The following is a 13,244-nucleotide window of genomic DNA, read 5'->3' as shown; positions in this document are numbered from 1 at the left end:
GCTCCTGCGCCCGCGCCCGCGCCCTCGTGCCGTCCCTCGTGAGCGCGGCGGGCGGCGCGGCCGCGAGGGTTGTCGGCGGGCATCGCCCCGCGCAGGCGGAGCGCGGCCGCCCGCGCCAGGACCCGCGGGCCCGGAAACGCTCGTTGTCACAAAGGGGGACACGTGGGCGCGCGCGGCCCGGCGGCGGTCGCAGGGAGCTGGGGTCGCCCGGACAGCCGCCCGCCGGCCCTGCCCGCCCGCCGCCTCGGCCCCGGCCGCCAGGCCGCTCCACCCCGAGCCGACCCCGCCGCACGGTGGCTGTCCGGCTCGGCGTGACCGCCTTCCTCCAGTACGTACCCGCGGATCCCAAGGGGCAGCCCCGGGCACGCGCCGTTGTGGGGCGGCTCCCACGGCCACCCCGCTCTGGGAGCCAGGCCCCGGGGGACCCCGCGGGGTCCCGTTAGTTCTCCCAGGAGGACGCCTCGGGTCGCTCAGCCGCCCCGTCTCCCTGCCCCTAGGTCTCCCTCCACGTCGTTCGGACCCCTGCGTACCCATGTCCATCCTGTACGTCTCCCCTCATCCCGACGCCTTCCCCAGCCTCCGGGCCCTCATAGCCGCGCGCTACGGGGAGGCCGGGGAGGGCCCGGGCTGGGGAGGAGCCCACCCCCGCATCTGCCTCCAGCCGCCCCCGACCAGCAGGACCCCCTGCCCCCCACCCCGTCTGCCCGCCCTGGAGCAGGGGCCCGGGGGGCTCTGGGTGTGGGGGGCCACCGCCGTGGCCCAGTTGCTGTGGCCGGCGGGCCTGGGGGGCCCCGGGGGGAGCCGGGCCGCCGTGCTGGTCCAACAGTGGGTCAGCTACGCCGACACGGAGCTGATACCGGCCGCCTGCGGAGCAGCGCTGCCCGCCTTGGGACTCCGGAGCGCTGCCCAGGACCCCCAGGTGAGCGGGACGGAGGACGGGAAATGCAGAAGAAGAAGATGAGAAGGGGTAAGGAGCCCCGGAAGGGCGCGTGCCAGGCGTGGAGAGACGCTGAGCAGATCCCCGGTGGTCATCTGCAGTGATAACCGCGGCAGGTCTCTTCAATAGCCTTGGTCTTCCGTCTTGGAAAGTGGAAGTTTTCTTGTTGAGGAACACGCTGAGATGAGAAGAGCAGTGCGGAGCGCCGACTGGTGCTCGGGCTTTTAGAGTCTGGGAGGACAAGTTCGAGGAGGTGGAGGTTACAGCCTAGTGGGTTGAGGGAGAGAGGAGTGGCGGGGTGCTGGGGATGGAGGAGAAGGCAGGGAGAGCAGAGAGTGCGCTAGCAGGTTGAGGCGGTTGAGTCCTTCCAGAACCATCACCTCCTTGCACAGTTTTGAGCACATCGTTAGTATTCTTTGAATGAATGAATGAATGAATGAATGAATGAATGAAAGCAGTGAATCCCTGGTTTACACCCTGGCTTGCTCCCTCATGTCCTACTTACACCGCCTACCATAGAGGGCCCCTCTCTGGAATGCCTCATCTCCCTCAGCCTGATTTGTTTTTCCTCATAGCACTTACAGAGAAAAATAGGGTGATGTACTCTATATTTGTTCATTTATCGTCTCCCCCGCTGAAGTGTAAACACTGTCAGGGTCTGCTTGTCTCCACATTCCTTAGAGAAGGCCTGGCCTGTAGTAGGTGCTTAATAAACACCTCTGGAGGCAATAACTGTGTTGCCTCATGCAGTCTTTAACTTCTGGTGCTTAACATATTCATGTGACACATAGTAAGTGTGCAGCAGGTATCTGTTGAACAAATGGAAATATTTTTATTATGACCATTTGGCCTCAGAGGTGGTGATTTTTGCGAGCGGAAGGACTCGTGGATTGAGTGGGTTAGGGGATGGGGAAATGAGGTGGGCCAAGCCTAGTCCCTTACTCCTTCCCTTTCCCCATAGGCTGCCCTGGGGGCCCTGGGCAGGGCCCTGAGCCCCTTGGAAGAGTGGCTTCGGCTGCACACCTACCTGGCTGGGGAGGCCCCCACACTGGCTGACCTGGCAGCTGTCACGGCCTTGCTCCTGCCTTTCCGTTACGTGAGTCACAGGGGCCTGGAGAAGAATGGGGACATGCAGCTCCCATCAGACCTCACTCTAAGGTGATTAAGGATATTTTATTTCTTTTCACCGTCACAGGTCCTGGACCCTTCTGCCCGCCGGATCTGGGGTAATGTGACTCGCTGGTTTACCACATGTGTCCAGCAGCCAGAATTCCGGGCAGTGCTGGGAGAGGTGGTTCTGTACTCAGGGGCCAGACTCCTCTCTCAACAGCCAGGTGAGGAGGGTTAGGGAGGAGAAGGGGAGGCGTTCCTCTGGGCCTTCTGTGGGGCTCATGTTCCTGACAGAATCGCTAGGGAAGGAGCCTGAGGGTGGAGGGGCGGGGGGAGGCCAGCATGGGGAGCCCTTGGGCCACTGGAATGGCCCAAATGAAACAGTAGTATGGTTCACAGAGGATCCCCAATGGGCTAAGCTGGCGTTTCTGTGCCTCTGTCCAGGCCCTGAGGTCCCTGCACCCCCAAAGACGGCCTCTCAACTCAAAAAGGAGGCAAAGAAACGGGAAAAGCTAGAGAAATTCCAGCAGAAGCAGAAGACACAACAGCAGCAGCCACCGCCAGCGGAGGTGAGAAGCTAAGGGGAAAACTAGAAGGTTGGTGCCCCAGTGGGTGGATGACCTCCCTGCCTCTTATCTTTTCCCTCCCAAGCAGAAGAAACCAAAACCAGAGAAGAGGGGAAAACGGGATCCTGGGGTCATTACATATGACCTCCCAACCCCAGCTGGGGAAAAGAAAGGTATGAGAGGGGGGAAGGGACCCCCCTCCTTAGCTGCTGCTGTCTTTGGCATTGTCCCTTCCTGCACTGCCCTTGCTTCCACTTGGCTTTGGAGGATTTGCACAGCCCCCCAGCTGCTCCCAGTCTCAGACACTGTCCCCTCCCCGTCTCTCCCCAGATGTCAGTGGCACCATGCCCGACTCCTACAGCCCTCAGTATGTGGAAGCTGCCTGGTACCCATGGTGGGAGCAGCAGGGCTTCTTCCAGCCCGAGTATGGAGTGAGTGCTCTGCTGCCCAGGCCCAGGGGAGATATGGGAGGATGACAACAGGGCCGAAGGACACACTGCCTGGGAGGGGGCCAGGAGGTGATGTGAGGCCTTAGCATGTGCCCATCCTACCCCATCAGCGTTCCAGCGTGTCAGCACCAAATCCCCGGGGAGTCTTCATGATGTGCATCCCACCCCCCAATGTGACAGGCTCCCTGCACCTGGGCCACGCACTCACCAATGCCATCCAGGACTCCCTGACCCGATGGTGAGCTCCTGCCCTCTTCCACCCATTCCCTCTCCTTTGCCTCTTCACTCCTCTCCTCCCTTCTGTCCCCTGACCAGCCCTCCGTCCACTTTTTTTCTTTATGGGACCTCCGCTCTGCCCCCTGGTGGTGCTCCTCCTCTCCTCACGTACTTCCCAGATCCATCATCCACATCCTCCCCTAGTCAAGCAACCAGCACCCCTCACTAGTAGACGCTCTTGTCTCCTTTCTCTTGTTATGAAAAATAACATTATTTTGAATTAAACAAACATAAATATATTTTTGTAAGAAATGCAAAGCTTCAGGTCTCTGACTATGCCCCTGTAGACCTACTCCCTTGCAAAATTTAGCCATTACTGCCACTTTTATGTGTGTCATTCTAGGTCTTTCTTGTCTGTTTACTTAAAATTTGTGTATCCACAGTAGTTTATAATTTTCATTTGGATGGGCTTTTCTTTTTTCTGTCCTTTAACATAAAAGACTTAACATCAAACACGTTACTCCATGACATTTTTTTGCACTTAGTAGTTTATTTTGGAGATGTTTCCTTGTTCTTATGCATAGACTGACTTTGTTCTCTCCTTTTTTTTATTTATTTTTTATTTTATTTTATTTTATTTTATTTTATTTTATTTATTTATTTATTTATTTATTTATTTATTTATTTATTTATTTTTTCATTCTCTTTCATTGCTCCTTAGCGTTCGATAGTGTGGCTATGCCTTAAAGGAGTCACTTTCCTATTAATGGTCATTCCTAATTGTTTTCTCTTGAAGACCTGGCTAGAATGCACATTCGTGTATGTGCTCTCTAAAGTGCAAGTGGAAGATTTCTCTGGTGTACTACCAGGAACTGAAACTGCTAGGGTGGAGGGGCATGCTTATATTAAGTTGTCTCCAAATAGCTTCAGTAATTTATACCTCCGTGAATTGCGGGTGAGGGTATTCATTTCCCCATGTCCTTTCCAACCCTGGATATTATCAGTGTTTGTTTGCCAAACTGAAGGGCAAAAAAAATGATGCCTCTGTTATTTGTGATTACCTTTTCACGTTTCTTGGCCAGTCAGGTTTCTTTGTGTATGAATCGTCTGTACCTATCTTTGTTTTTCTATTGATTCGAGTTTTTTTCTTTAGTTGGCTTGTGGAAGATCCTTTAATATTCTGGATATTGATGTTTTGGTTTGTTATGTATATTATAAATGTTTCTTCCTATTCTAGCACTTGCTCCTCCCCCTGATGTGTTAGCAGTGTTAACAAGTATATAATCTAATATTCCAGATGATAATTTTCTTTAAAAAAGTAATTTTTTAAAGATTTATACATTTATTTGAGAGAGAGGGAGAACAAGCAGGTGCAGGGCCAGAGGGAAAGGGAGAAGCAGGCTTCCCACTGAGCAGGGAGCCCCAGGCTCTATCTAGGATCATGACCTGAGCCAAAGGCAGCCACTTAACTGACTGAGCCACCCAGGCACACCTATGACCTTTTATTGATATTTTTTTTTTTTAGCCAACTTTATATAAACCTTAAGAAATGCTTTTAGTGAAACTTTAATTCCTTGTGCCTTATTTCTTTAATAATACCGAACAAATACTAGGATTCGTAAAAGATGTTTATGTCCAGTACAACTTATGAGCAACACTCCTGAGGATCTGTTATCTGCAGGAGAATGGAGTCGCTCTAGTCCCTGTCCCCAGGGAGATTTAAATGTAGCGAGGATAAACAGACCCATAAAGTAATGAATATGATATAGTTTGATGAGTTTTTGAAAGTGATGTATGGATATACAGTGTTTCTATAATTTCCTCTCCACTTCTTTAATGCCCAGTTCTTCTAAAAGTTCACAGTAAAGGTCATTGGGATTTAATGCTTCATGTGCCTCATCAACAAAGAGCTTAAGCGTCAACTGCACATACTTGAACCAATGCGTGGCAGACGAAGCCTTGCAATACTACTGTCTTCATTTCTCTAATTCGTTTTCTGATTAGTTCCCTAAAACATTACTGGCTTCCAGTCATTTCTCCCCAGATGGTCTAGCACTTGCTTTTTACTTGGGGGTTTTGTTGTTTTATATTTTGATCTAGCTGGTTTGCCAGTATTATTTTTTTAAATCCATTTTATTTATTTTAGAGAGAGAGCTTAAGTGTGTGTGGGGGTCGGGGGAGGGGCAGAGGGGGAGAGGGAGACAATGAATCCTCGAGCAGACTCCCTGACCCGGGGCTCCATCTCCCAACCCTGAGATCCTGACCTGAGCTGAAATCAAGAGTCAGCTGCTTGATTGGCTGAGCCTCCCAGGTGCTCTGGTTTGCCAGTGTTCTTTATCTCTGTGTCTTCTTAAAGAAGGCCTCTTCTACCTCAGAGTTACAAACATTTTCATTTGTGGGCTTTTTTTTCTTCCTTCTGTCTCTTTTTCTTTCAAGTTTTGAAAAGTATGTCATTTTTTTTTCTAATGTATTTCTAGTAGTGTTGAGTTCATGGATTGGACTAGAATTTTTCTTCATGAATATTGGGAAGTAGGGAACTAATTAGCTAATTGTCCCAGACAGATTTATTCAGTAGGTTGTCCTTTCCCTACTGATAGGAAATGCTATTTACAACAAATATGAATTTGCTCAGATATGTTTCCAGACACTGTTTTTGTGTTCTTAATCTGTAACTCTGTTCTTATGCCGTAACTTATTGTTTGGATGAGAGCTTCTTCTCTGTTCTTTGGTCAAATTTCCTTGGCTGTCTTTGTGCTTCTCTCCCTGACTATAATTTCAGAGCTGGGAGGATCTCTCCCCACCTCCTCTTTCTTTCCTGAGTCCATTGACTCTGTGCACAGGAGCCCCTTCTTCCTTTGTTGTCAGGGCCAATGGCCCAGTCACCTCCAATCCTCTTGGCTCTTCCCACAGGCACCGCATGCGCGGGGAGACCACCCTGTGGAACCCTGGCTGTGACCACGCAGGCATTGCCACCCAGGTGGTGGTGGAGAAGAAACTGTGGCGTGAGCAGGGCCTGAGCCGGCACCAGCTGGGCCGAGAGGCCTTCCTCCGGGAGGTCTGGAAATGGAAAGAGGAGTGAGTGTGCAGCGCCCCGTCCCCTGCCCAGAGGGGACCCTCTGTGGCTTCTGGCCTGGGCTGCAGGGCCAGATCCTCAGAGAGAGAGGGTCAGAGGGATGAGTGACCCCCATATTGCCCCGTCAGCCCTCATGTCTCCCTCCAGCCCAGGCCTGAGAGTGCTGATCTGGGCTTGTCTGTCCACTTGCAGGAAAGGGGACCGGATTTATCACCAGCTGAAGAAGCTTGGGAGCTCCTTGGACTGGAATCGAGCCTGTTTCACCATGGACCCTGTGAGTAGGAGGGGTCTCGGGCCTGGGGCATGGGTGGGAGGGAAGCTCCCCAGAGCGAGTGACCCACGGACGAGAGTACCCGTGCTGTGGCCCTCCCCTAGGAGGGGAGCTCAGCACCCATGGGGAACCATGGAGGGCTCAGCTGCAAATAGCACTTCTCGCCCCTTGTCGCGGCCCTTTGTTACCTACCTGGAGCTCAGACTCTTCCTGGTGGCCCATGATGGGCCTCACTCTCCTGTGGAGCCCAAACTCCCAGGATTCTCCTCATCAGCCCCTGTCCTGGCCAGGTGGCTTCCCTGCCATCCCCAGAGGCCTTAGGCTTTGTTGGGTGCCTTTGCACTCTCACAGCTCTCTCTCCTCTTCAGGAAAAGTACTTACTCCCTCCGGCCCTCAGAGGGGTCTGTGTGCTGGGTGGTGGGACTCCAGGTAGCGCAGGTCTCACCAGATCCTGCTGCCTTGGCAAGTCTGCCTGGATCCCTGGGCATCTAGGCCTCCCTCTGACTCTCCCTGCTCCCCAGAAACTCTCAGCAGCTGTGACAGAGGCCTTTGTCCGGCTCCATGAGGAAGGAGTCATCTACCGCAGTACCCGCCTTGTCAATTGGTCCTGCACCCTCAATTCCGCCATCTCCGACATCGAGGTGTGCTCCCACCCCCACCCCCACCCCAGGCCCTCTCCATCACCAGCCCCAGCCCCAGCCCCAGCCCCTAGGCCACCTCTTTTAATCCACACTTCACAGGTGGATAAGAAGGAGCTGACCGGTCGCACTCTGCTCTCCGTGCCTGGCTATAAGGAGAAGGTGGAGTTTGGGGTCCTTGTCTCCTTTGCTTACAAGATCCAAGGCTCAGGTAGGAGGCTAGGGGTGCCAGGGGTCCTGGGTGGGGCGGGGTAGGGGGTGAGAAGGGGCCGGAGCTGAGATCACAAGGCTGCGTGTCACTCCAGATGGTGACGAGGAGGTGGTGGTGGCAACAACTCGGATTGAAACAATGCTGGGAGACGTGGCCGTAGCTGTGCACCCCAAAGATCCTAGATACCAGGTGTGGCAGGGTGCTCCCCACAGCTGGGGAGGGGTGCTGGTTGCAGGGTGCTCCCACACTGTGCATGAGGGTGGGATGGACACTGAGCCCTGTGGCTGAGGAGAGAAAACTGGATTAGGAACTCCTCTGCAACTTCCTTCTGGCCCAGAAGATGGTTTTTGTGTTAGGGACAGTAGGGTCCCAGGTAGGAGAGAGCTGGGCCCAGGCCTTCTGGAGTGTTTGATGTCTCCCTCTGTCCCCAGCACCTGAAGGGGAGGAGTGTGATCCACCCATTCTTGTCTCGGAGCTTGCCGATCATCTTTGACGATTTTGTGGACATGGAGTTTGGCACAGGTGAGCAAGGGGCTGTCCTGGGAGAGAGAGGGAGGCCACAAGGTGCACTCCATTCATCTTCCTTCCCAAAGAAAAAGAAAACAAGCTTTTCCTGGACCAGCAGGACTTGGTCTAGGTCTCAGGGGACGGTACCAAAGAGGTGGGAGATAAGGCTGGTCAGGGAGCCACATCTTTCACCAAAACGGGGTGTGTGTAGAGAGAGGCGCTCCACTGAGTCCCTCGTGCCTCGGGCACCCCTGTGAACACCCCAGGTGCGGTGAAGATCACCCCTGCCCATGACCAGAACGACTACGAGGTCGGACGGCGGCACAGGCTGGAGGCCATCACCATCATGGACTCCCAAGGGGCCCTCATCAATGTGCCCCCGCCTTTCCTGGTAAGACTGCCGGGGCTGGGGTGGTGGCTGAGAGACCTTGAGGTGTCTGGGCCTGGCCGTGATGGAGCCTGTCTCCCACCCAGGGCCTACCCAGGTTTGAGGCCAGGAAGGCGGTGCTGGCAGCGCTGAAGGAGCAGGGGCTGTTCCGGGGTGTTGAGGACAACCCCATGGTAGTGCCGCTTTGCAAGTGAGGCTGGAGGCTGGGGTGGGTGGCGGGGGTGGGGTGGGGGTGGATGGAACAGCTCCTTGGGGGCTCGCCACCTGATGTCCCCACCCACGCGTCCTGCAGCCGGTCCAAGGATGTGGTAGAGCCTCTGTTGCGGCCGCAGTGGTACGTGCGCTGTGGGGAGATGGCCCAGGCCGCCAGTGCCGCTGTGACGCGGGGAGACCTCCGCATCCTGCCCGAGGCCCATCAGCGGACTTGGCACACCTGGATGGACAACATCCGGTGCGTGGGGCCCTTCCACGTGGGGTGGGTGTTGGCCAAAAGGCTGTCCGGGGCACACCCCCTCACCCCCCACCCCCCACACCCCCTTGACTCACGGCCCCCTCCCCCACCACTTGTAGGGACTGGTGCATCTCCCGGCAGCTGTGGTGGGGTCACCGCATCCCAGCCTACTTTGTCACAGTCAGTGACCCGGCTGTGCCCCCGGGGGAGGTGAGAACCAAGCCAGAGCTAGACCCTCGCCAGTGGGAGGGGTCGGGGCCGAGGCAGAGGGCCCCCTCGGCACTCACTCCACCTGTGGCAGGACCCCGACGAGCGGTACTGGGTGAGCGGGCGCAGCAAGGCTGAGGCCCAGGAGAAGGCAGCCAAGGAGTTTGGAGTGTCCTCTGACAAGATCAGCCTCCAGCAAGGCAAGGGCAGGCTCAGGGTGGAGGGCAGCGCTGAGGCTCTGATTCTTGTCCCTACCCACTCTGACCTCTGACCTCTGGCCTCCCTCAGATGAGGATGTACTGGACACCTGGTTCTCCTCTGGCCTCTTCCCCTTCTCCATCTTTGGCTGGCCCAACCAAGTATGTTCCTGAAGGCCCAGCCTGGGATGGGGTGAGGGGGGGCGGGGCTTGGCCCCCTGTCACGCCCTGCTCTGCCCCCAGTCAGAAGATCTGAGTGTGTTCTACCCGGGGACGCTGCTGGAGACGGGCCATGACATCCTTTTCTTCTGGGTGGCCAGGATGGTCATGCTTGGCCTGAAGCTCACCGGCAAGCTGCCCTTCAGAGAGGTGTGAAGACTGCCGAACCCGCCCCACAGTCCCTCCCATCCCGTGCCATAGCTGCAGCCGTGGGTGGGCCTCAGCCAGGGCCTCCTCACAGTGATTCTGTGCCCTGGCTTTGCAGAGGAGGGAGTGCCTCTGATGGCCACAAAGGTGCTGAGTGTGCTGGTAGGGACCCCGAAGCCCCGAGGTTCAGAATGGGGCAGACTAGATGCAGGCCCTGGGCAGGCACTGGTGTCTGGGTGAGGGGACACATTGTCACGGGCCCTCCCTGCTCTTCCTCGCCAGGTCTATCTTCATGCCATTGTGCGAGATGCCCACGGCCGAAAGATGAGCAAGTCTTTAGGCAATGTTATCGACCCCCTGGACGTCATCCATGGAGTCTCCCTGCAGGTGGGCTGCACTCTGGGCCAGGCCTGGCAGGGCTATGGGCTGTGGCCACGACTCCTGACCACTCCCACCTCCCCCTCAGGGCCTCCATGACCAGTTACTGAACAGCAACCTGGACCCCAGTGAGGTGGAGAAGGCTAAAGATGGCCAGGTACTGAGGCTGGGCTCTGGGACTAGAGGGTGGGCCAAGGAGGGTGCGGCCACCTCACGACGCCCCCCGTTGACTCCTTCCTACAGAAGGCAGACTTTCCGGCAGGCATTCCCGAGTGTGGCACTGACGCCCTCCGGTTTGGACTCTGTGCCTACACGTCCCAGGGTATGGCCTCCAAAACCTCTCATCCAAGTCCTTCCTCCTTCCCTGAGGCCCACCCTTGTCCTTCTACACCCTGGGCACGTGCCAGGAGGGAGATGGGGAGGACTCACCCTTCACTCCCACCCAGGTCGTGACATTAACCTGGATGTGAACCGGATATTGGGGTACCGTCACTTCTGCAACAAGCTCTGGAACGCCACCAAGTTTGCCCTCCGGGGCCTGGGAAAGGGTTTTGTGCCCTCAGCCACCTCTGAGGTGAGGGCCTGGTAGGCGGCAAGGTGGGCAGCACCCGCACAGGCAGCCACAAGCATGGCCAGTGCTGTGTCAGGATCCTGACCACTGAGTCAGGTGGCCCAGGCCCTGCTTTGGAGGATCCTTCATGTAACTGAAGGGACAGATGGACACAGGTACAGACAGTTACAGTGTAAGCCTGGGGCATTGGGGTCCTCCCTCAAGGAGATGGGGGGGTGCTGTCCTTTCTCTTCCATGTATTTGGCACATGGTGGCTTCAGACCTGGCAGGTTCCTGGGATGTAGAGCTGCCCGTGGTTCCTGCCCACCCCCGCCTTGGGCTTTTGCCTCCCTGCCCCAGGCGTATGGTACCTCCCAGCTGATAGGCTCTTTCCTCCCAAGCCTGGAGGCCACGAGAGCCTGGTGGACCGCTGGATCCGCAGCCGGCTGACTGAAGCGGTGAGGCTTAGCAACCAAGGCTTCCAGGCCTACGATTTCCCAGCTGTCACCACCGCCCAGTACAGCTTCTGGCTCTATGAGCTCTGTGATGTCTACCTGGTGAGAAGCGGGGTGGGCGTGGGGCGGCACAGCCCTGAGCCTCACTTTGCCAGTGGTTGGCACTGAGACCAGAGCCAGCCTCACAGGCACAGTGGGGGCTGGAGGTAGACGTCCTTGAGGCCTATGTTTCCCGGTCCCCTAGGAGTGCCTGAAGCCCGTGCTGAATGGGATGGACCACGTGGTAGCCGAGTGTGCTCGCCAGACCCTCTACACCTGCCTGGATGTTGGCCTGCGGCTACTGTCACCCTTCATGCCCTTTGTGACAGAGGAGCTGTTCCAGAGGCTGCCCCGGCGGACACTACAAGCACCCCCTAGTCTCTGTGTTACCCCCTATCCGGAGCCCTCAGAGGTAAGGGGTATGGCTGGGAGGGGGCCTCTGGCCTGCCCCCCCAGCCTCCCTCACACTCCTCCACCCTGCAGTGCTCCTGGAAGGACTCTGAGGCGGAAGCTGCCATGGAACTGGCCCTAAGCATCACACGAGCTGTGCGCTCCCTGCGTGCAGACTACAACCTGACCCGGATCAGGCCTGACTGTGAGCCTCGTATCCTCACGCCTGCCTTGTCCCCCTTTCCCCTCAGCCCACTCTGGGACCATCGTCCTGTGCGGTTGCCTCATGTCCTGTCTCCTTGGGGCCAGATCTCTCACCTTCCTCCCTTCCCCACAGGTTTCCTGGAAGTGGCTGATGAGGCCACAGGCATTCTGGCATCGGCAGTGTCGGCCTACGTGCAGGCGCTGGCCAGCGCGGGTGTGGTGGCTGTCCTGGCCCTGGGGGCTCCTGCACCACAGGGCTGTGCTGTGGCCCTGGCATCTGACCGCTGCTCCGTCCACCTGCAGCTGCAGGGCCTGGTGGACCCGGCCCGGGAACTGGGCAAGCTGCAGGCCAAGCACAGCGAGGCACAGCGGCAGGCACAGCGTCTGCGGGAGCGCCGCGCTGCCTCAGGCTACCCTGTCAAGGTGCCCCTTGAAGTCCAGGAGGCCGACAGAGCCAAGGTATGTGGTGTGGGCGGGCACCCCTTCTCCATTTCCCACACCATGTGCTCCCTCCATCGTCAGACCCCGTCCCGTGGCTGCACTCCACCCAGCCCTGGGCAGTGACCAGGGAGCAGATAGCCCGGACCTCCTGAACTGGTGGGGTCCGTGTAATCCCTCCTCTTACACAAGGAACAGCTAGGAGCCAGGGCACAGCCCAGGGTCACACCTGCAACGTGAGGACGGAGGCAGACCTAGAATAGGTATCCTGCCTCCCCGCCAGAGCCCTCGCTCCCCATCCCACATGCCAGGGGCTGGTCCGGGGCCCAGTACAATCGGGAAGCCCAGCGGGCTCACCTGGGATCTCCAGGGAGGAGCAGTGGGGTGAACCACATGGACACAGAGAGAAACGAATGGAGGCTGAGTTGTGAAGCCGTAGTGGCTGAGCAGAGCTCTGTCTATCCATTCGCCTGGAAGCCCGCTCAGGGCAATGGGTATTGCCATTGCCATTTTACAGACGAAAACCCAGTGCCTGCGTAGGAGCCTGTGTCCCTAACCCCTGTGTCCTACTGTCCACCTGGGGGCGGGGGCTACTGGCTGGGGCACAAGGCCTCTGAGGTCCCTTTGTGTTTGGGGACTGAACACTGGCAGAAGGCCAGACCTGAGAGGCCAGTGATGCTGGAAGGGAGGGCAGGTGCTGATGGGGGAGGCTGATGAGAATGAGTGGGGGATGGGCTGGCCATGCTCTCACAGTCCCCAGAATACTCACTGTATATGGCCCTCACCCATCTTTCCAACCTGGACCCCCCTGCCATCGTGGGCATTGTGGGTCACTTGTGTGACTCTGGGCTGTGCCCCCATTCCCTTTTTTTTTTTTTTTTCTTTTTGTGTGCCCCATTCCTGACATTTGTCTCCTCTTTTGGGCCTGGGTCCTCACCACCCACCACCCCCTCTCCTTGTCCCACCCACAGCTCCAACAGATAGAAGCAGAGCTCAAGAAGGTGGATGAGGCCATTGTGCTATTCCAGAAGATGCTGTGATACACCCGACTCCTCATGACCCCCAGTGTCCACCATGGGGTAGCAGCAATAAAATATTTTGCCACAAAACCCATGTCTTGTCTGTTTGTGACTGGGGCTGGGTGCCTGCACCCCCAAGGGCCGCAGGCTAGGCTAGAGGCACGGGGTGGGCAGGAGGTGCTTC

The 13,244-nt window shown here is 56.8% G+C and overlaps 1 protein-coding gene across 4 annotated transcripts; it reads left to right on the top strand.

Annotated features, from left to right (window-relative positions):
* The first annotated feature begins 36 nt into the window (after positions 1 to 36).
* On the top strand, positions 37 to 13,150 carry VARS1 (valyl-tRNA synthetase 1). 4 transcript variants are annotated; one of them, XM_072728063.1, is made up of 30 exons: positions 37 to 162; positions 802 to 919; positions 1,899 to 2,033; positions 2,133 to 2,271; positions 2,492 to 2,616; positions 2,702 to 2,786; positions 2,944 to 3,044; positions 3,173 to 3,300; positions 6,189 to 6,353; positions 6,544 to 6,625; positions 7,144 to 7,263; positions 7,363 to 7,471; positions 7,566 to 7,660; positions 7,903 to 7,993; positions 8,245 to 8,369; positions 8,453 to 8,556; positions 8,659 to 8,817; positions 8,937 to 9,027; positions 9,119 to 9,224; positions 9,313 to 9,383; positions 9,465 to 9,590; positions 9,870 to 9,974; positions 10,054 to 10,122; positions 10,209 to 10,287; positions 10,412 to 10,539; positions 10,917 to 11,072; positions 11,215 to 11,421; positions 11,493 to 11,604; positions 11,737 to 12,062; positions 13,013 to 13,150. In XM_072728063.1, exons 7-30 carry the CDS (start codon positions 2,958 to 2,960, stop codon positions 13,079 to 13,081), a joined length of 2,910 nt encoding a protein of 969 aa, XP_072584164.1. In that variant the 5' UTR covers positions 37 to 162; positions 802 to 919; positions 1,899 to 2,033; positions 2,133 to 2,271; positions 2,492 to 2,616; positions 2,702 to 2,786; positions 2,944 to 2,957; the 3' UTR covers positions 13,082 to 13,150. The 4 variants fall into 4 exon arrangements, with proteins under 4 accessions (XP_072584164.1, XP_025846251.2, XP_025846248.2 ...); XM_025990466.2 differs by lacking the exon at positions 37 to 162 and adding an exon at positions 191 to 328 and having other exon boundaries at positions 498 to 919; XM_025990463.2 differs by lacking the exon at positions 37 to 162 and adding an exon at positions 191 to 328 and having other exon boundaries at positions 498 to 919; positions 2,699 to 2,786.
* The last annotated feature ends 94 nt before the right edge of the window (positions 13,151 to 13,244 follow it).

Source organism: Vulpes vulpes, chromosome 1 (assembly GCF_048418805.1).
Source record: "Vulpes vulpes isolate BD-2025 chromosome 1, VulVul3, whole genome shotgun sequence".
In the NCBI taxonomy this organism is placed as follows: domain Eukaryota; kingdom Metazoa; phylum Chordata; class Mammalia; order Carnivora; family Canidae; genus Vulpes; species Vulpes vulpes.
The sequence above is the reverse complement of the archived record's forward strand: the minus strand, read 5'-3'. Positions and strand labels throughout refer to the sequence as shown.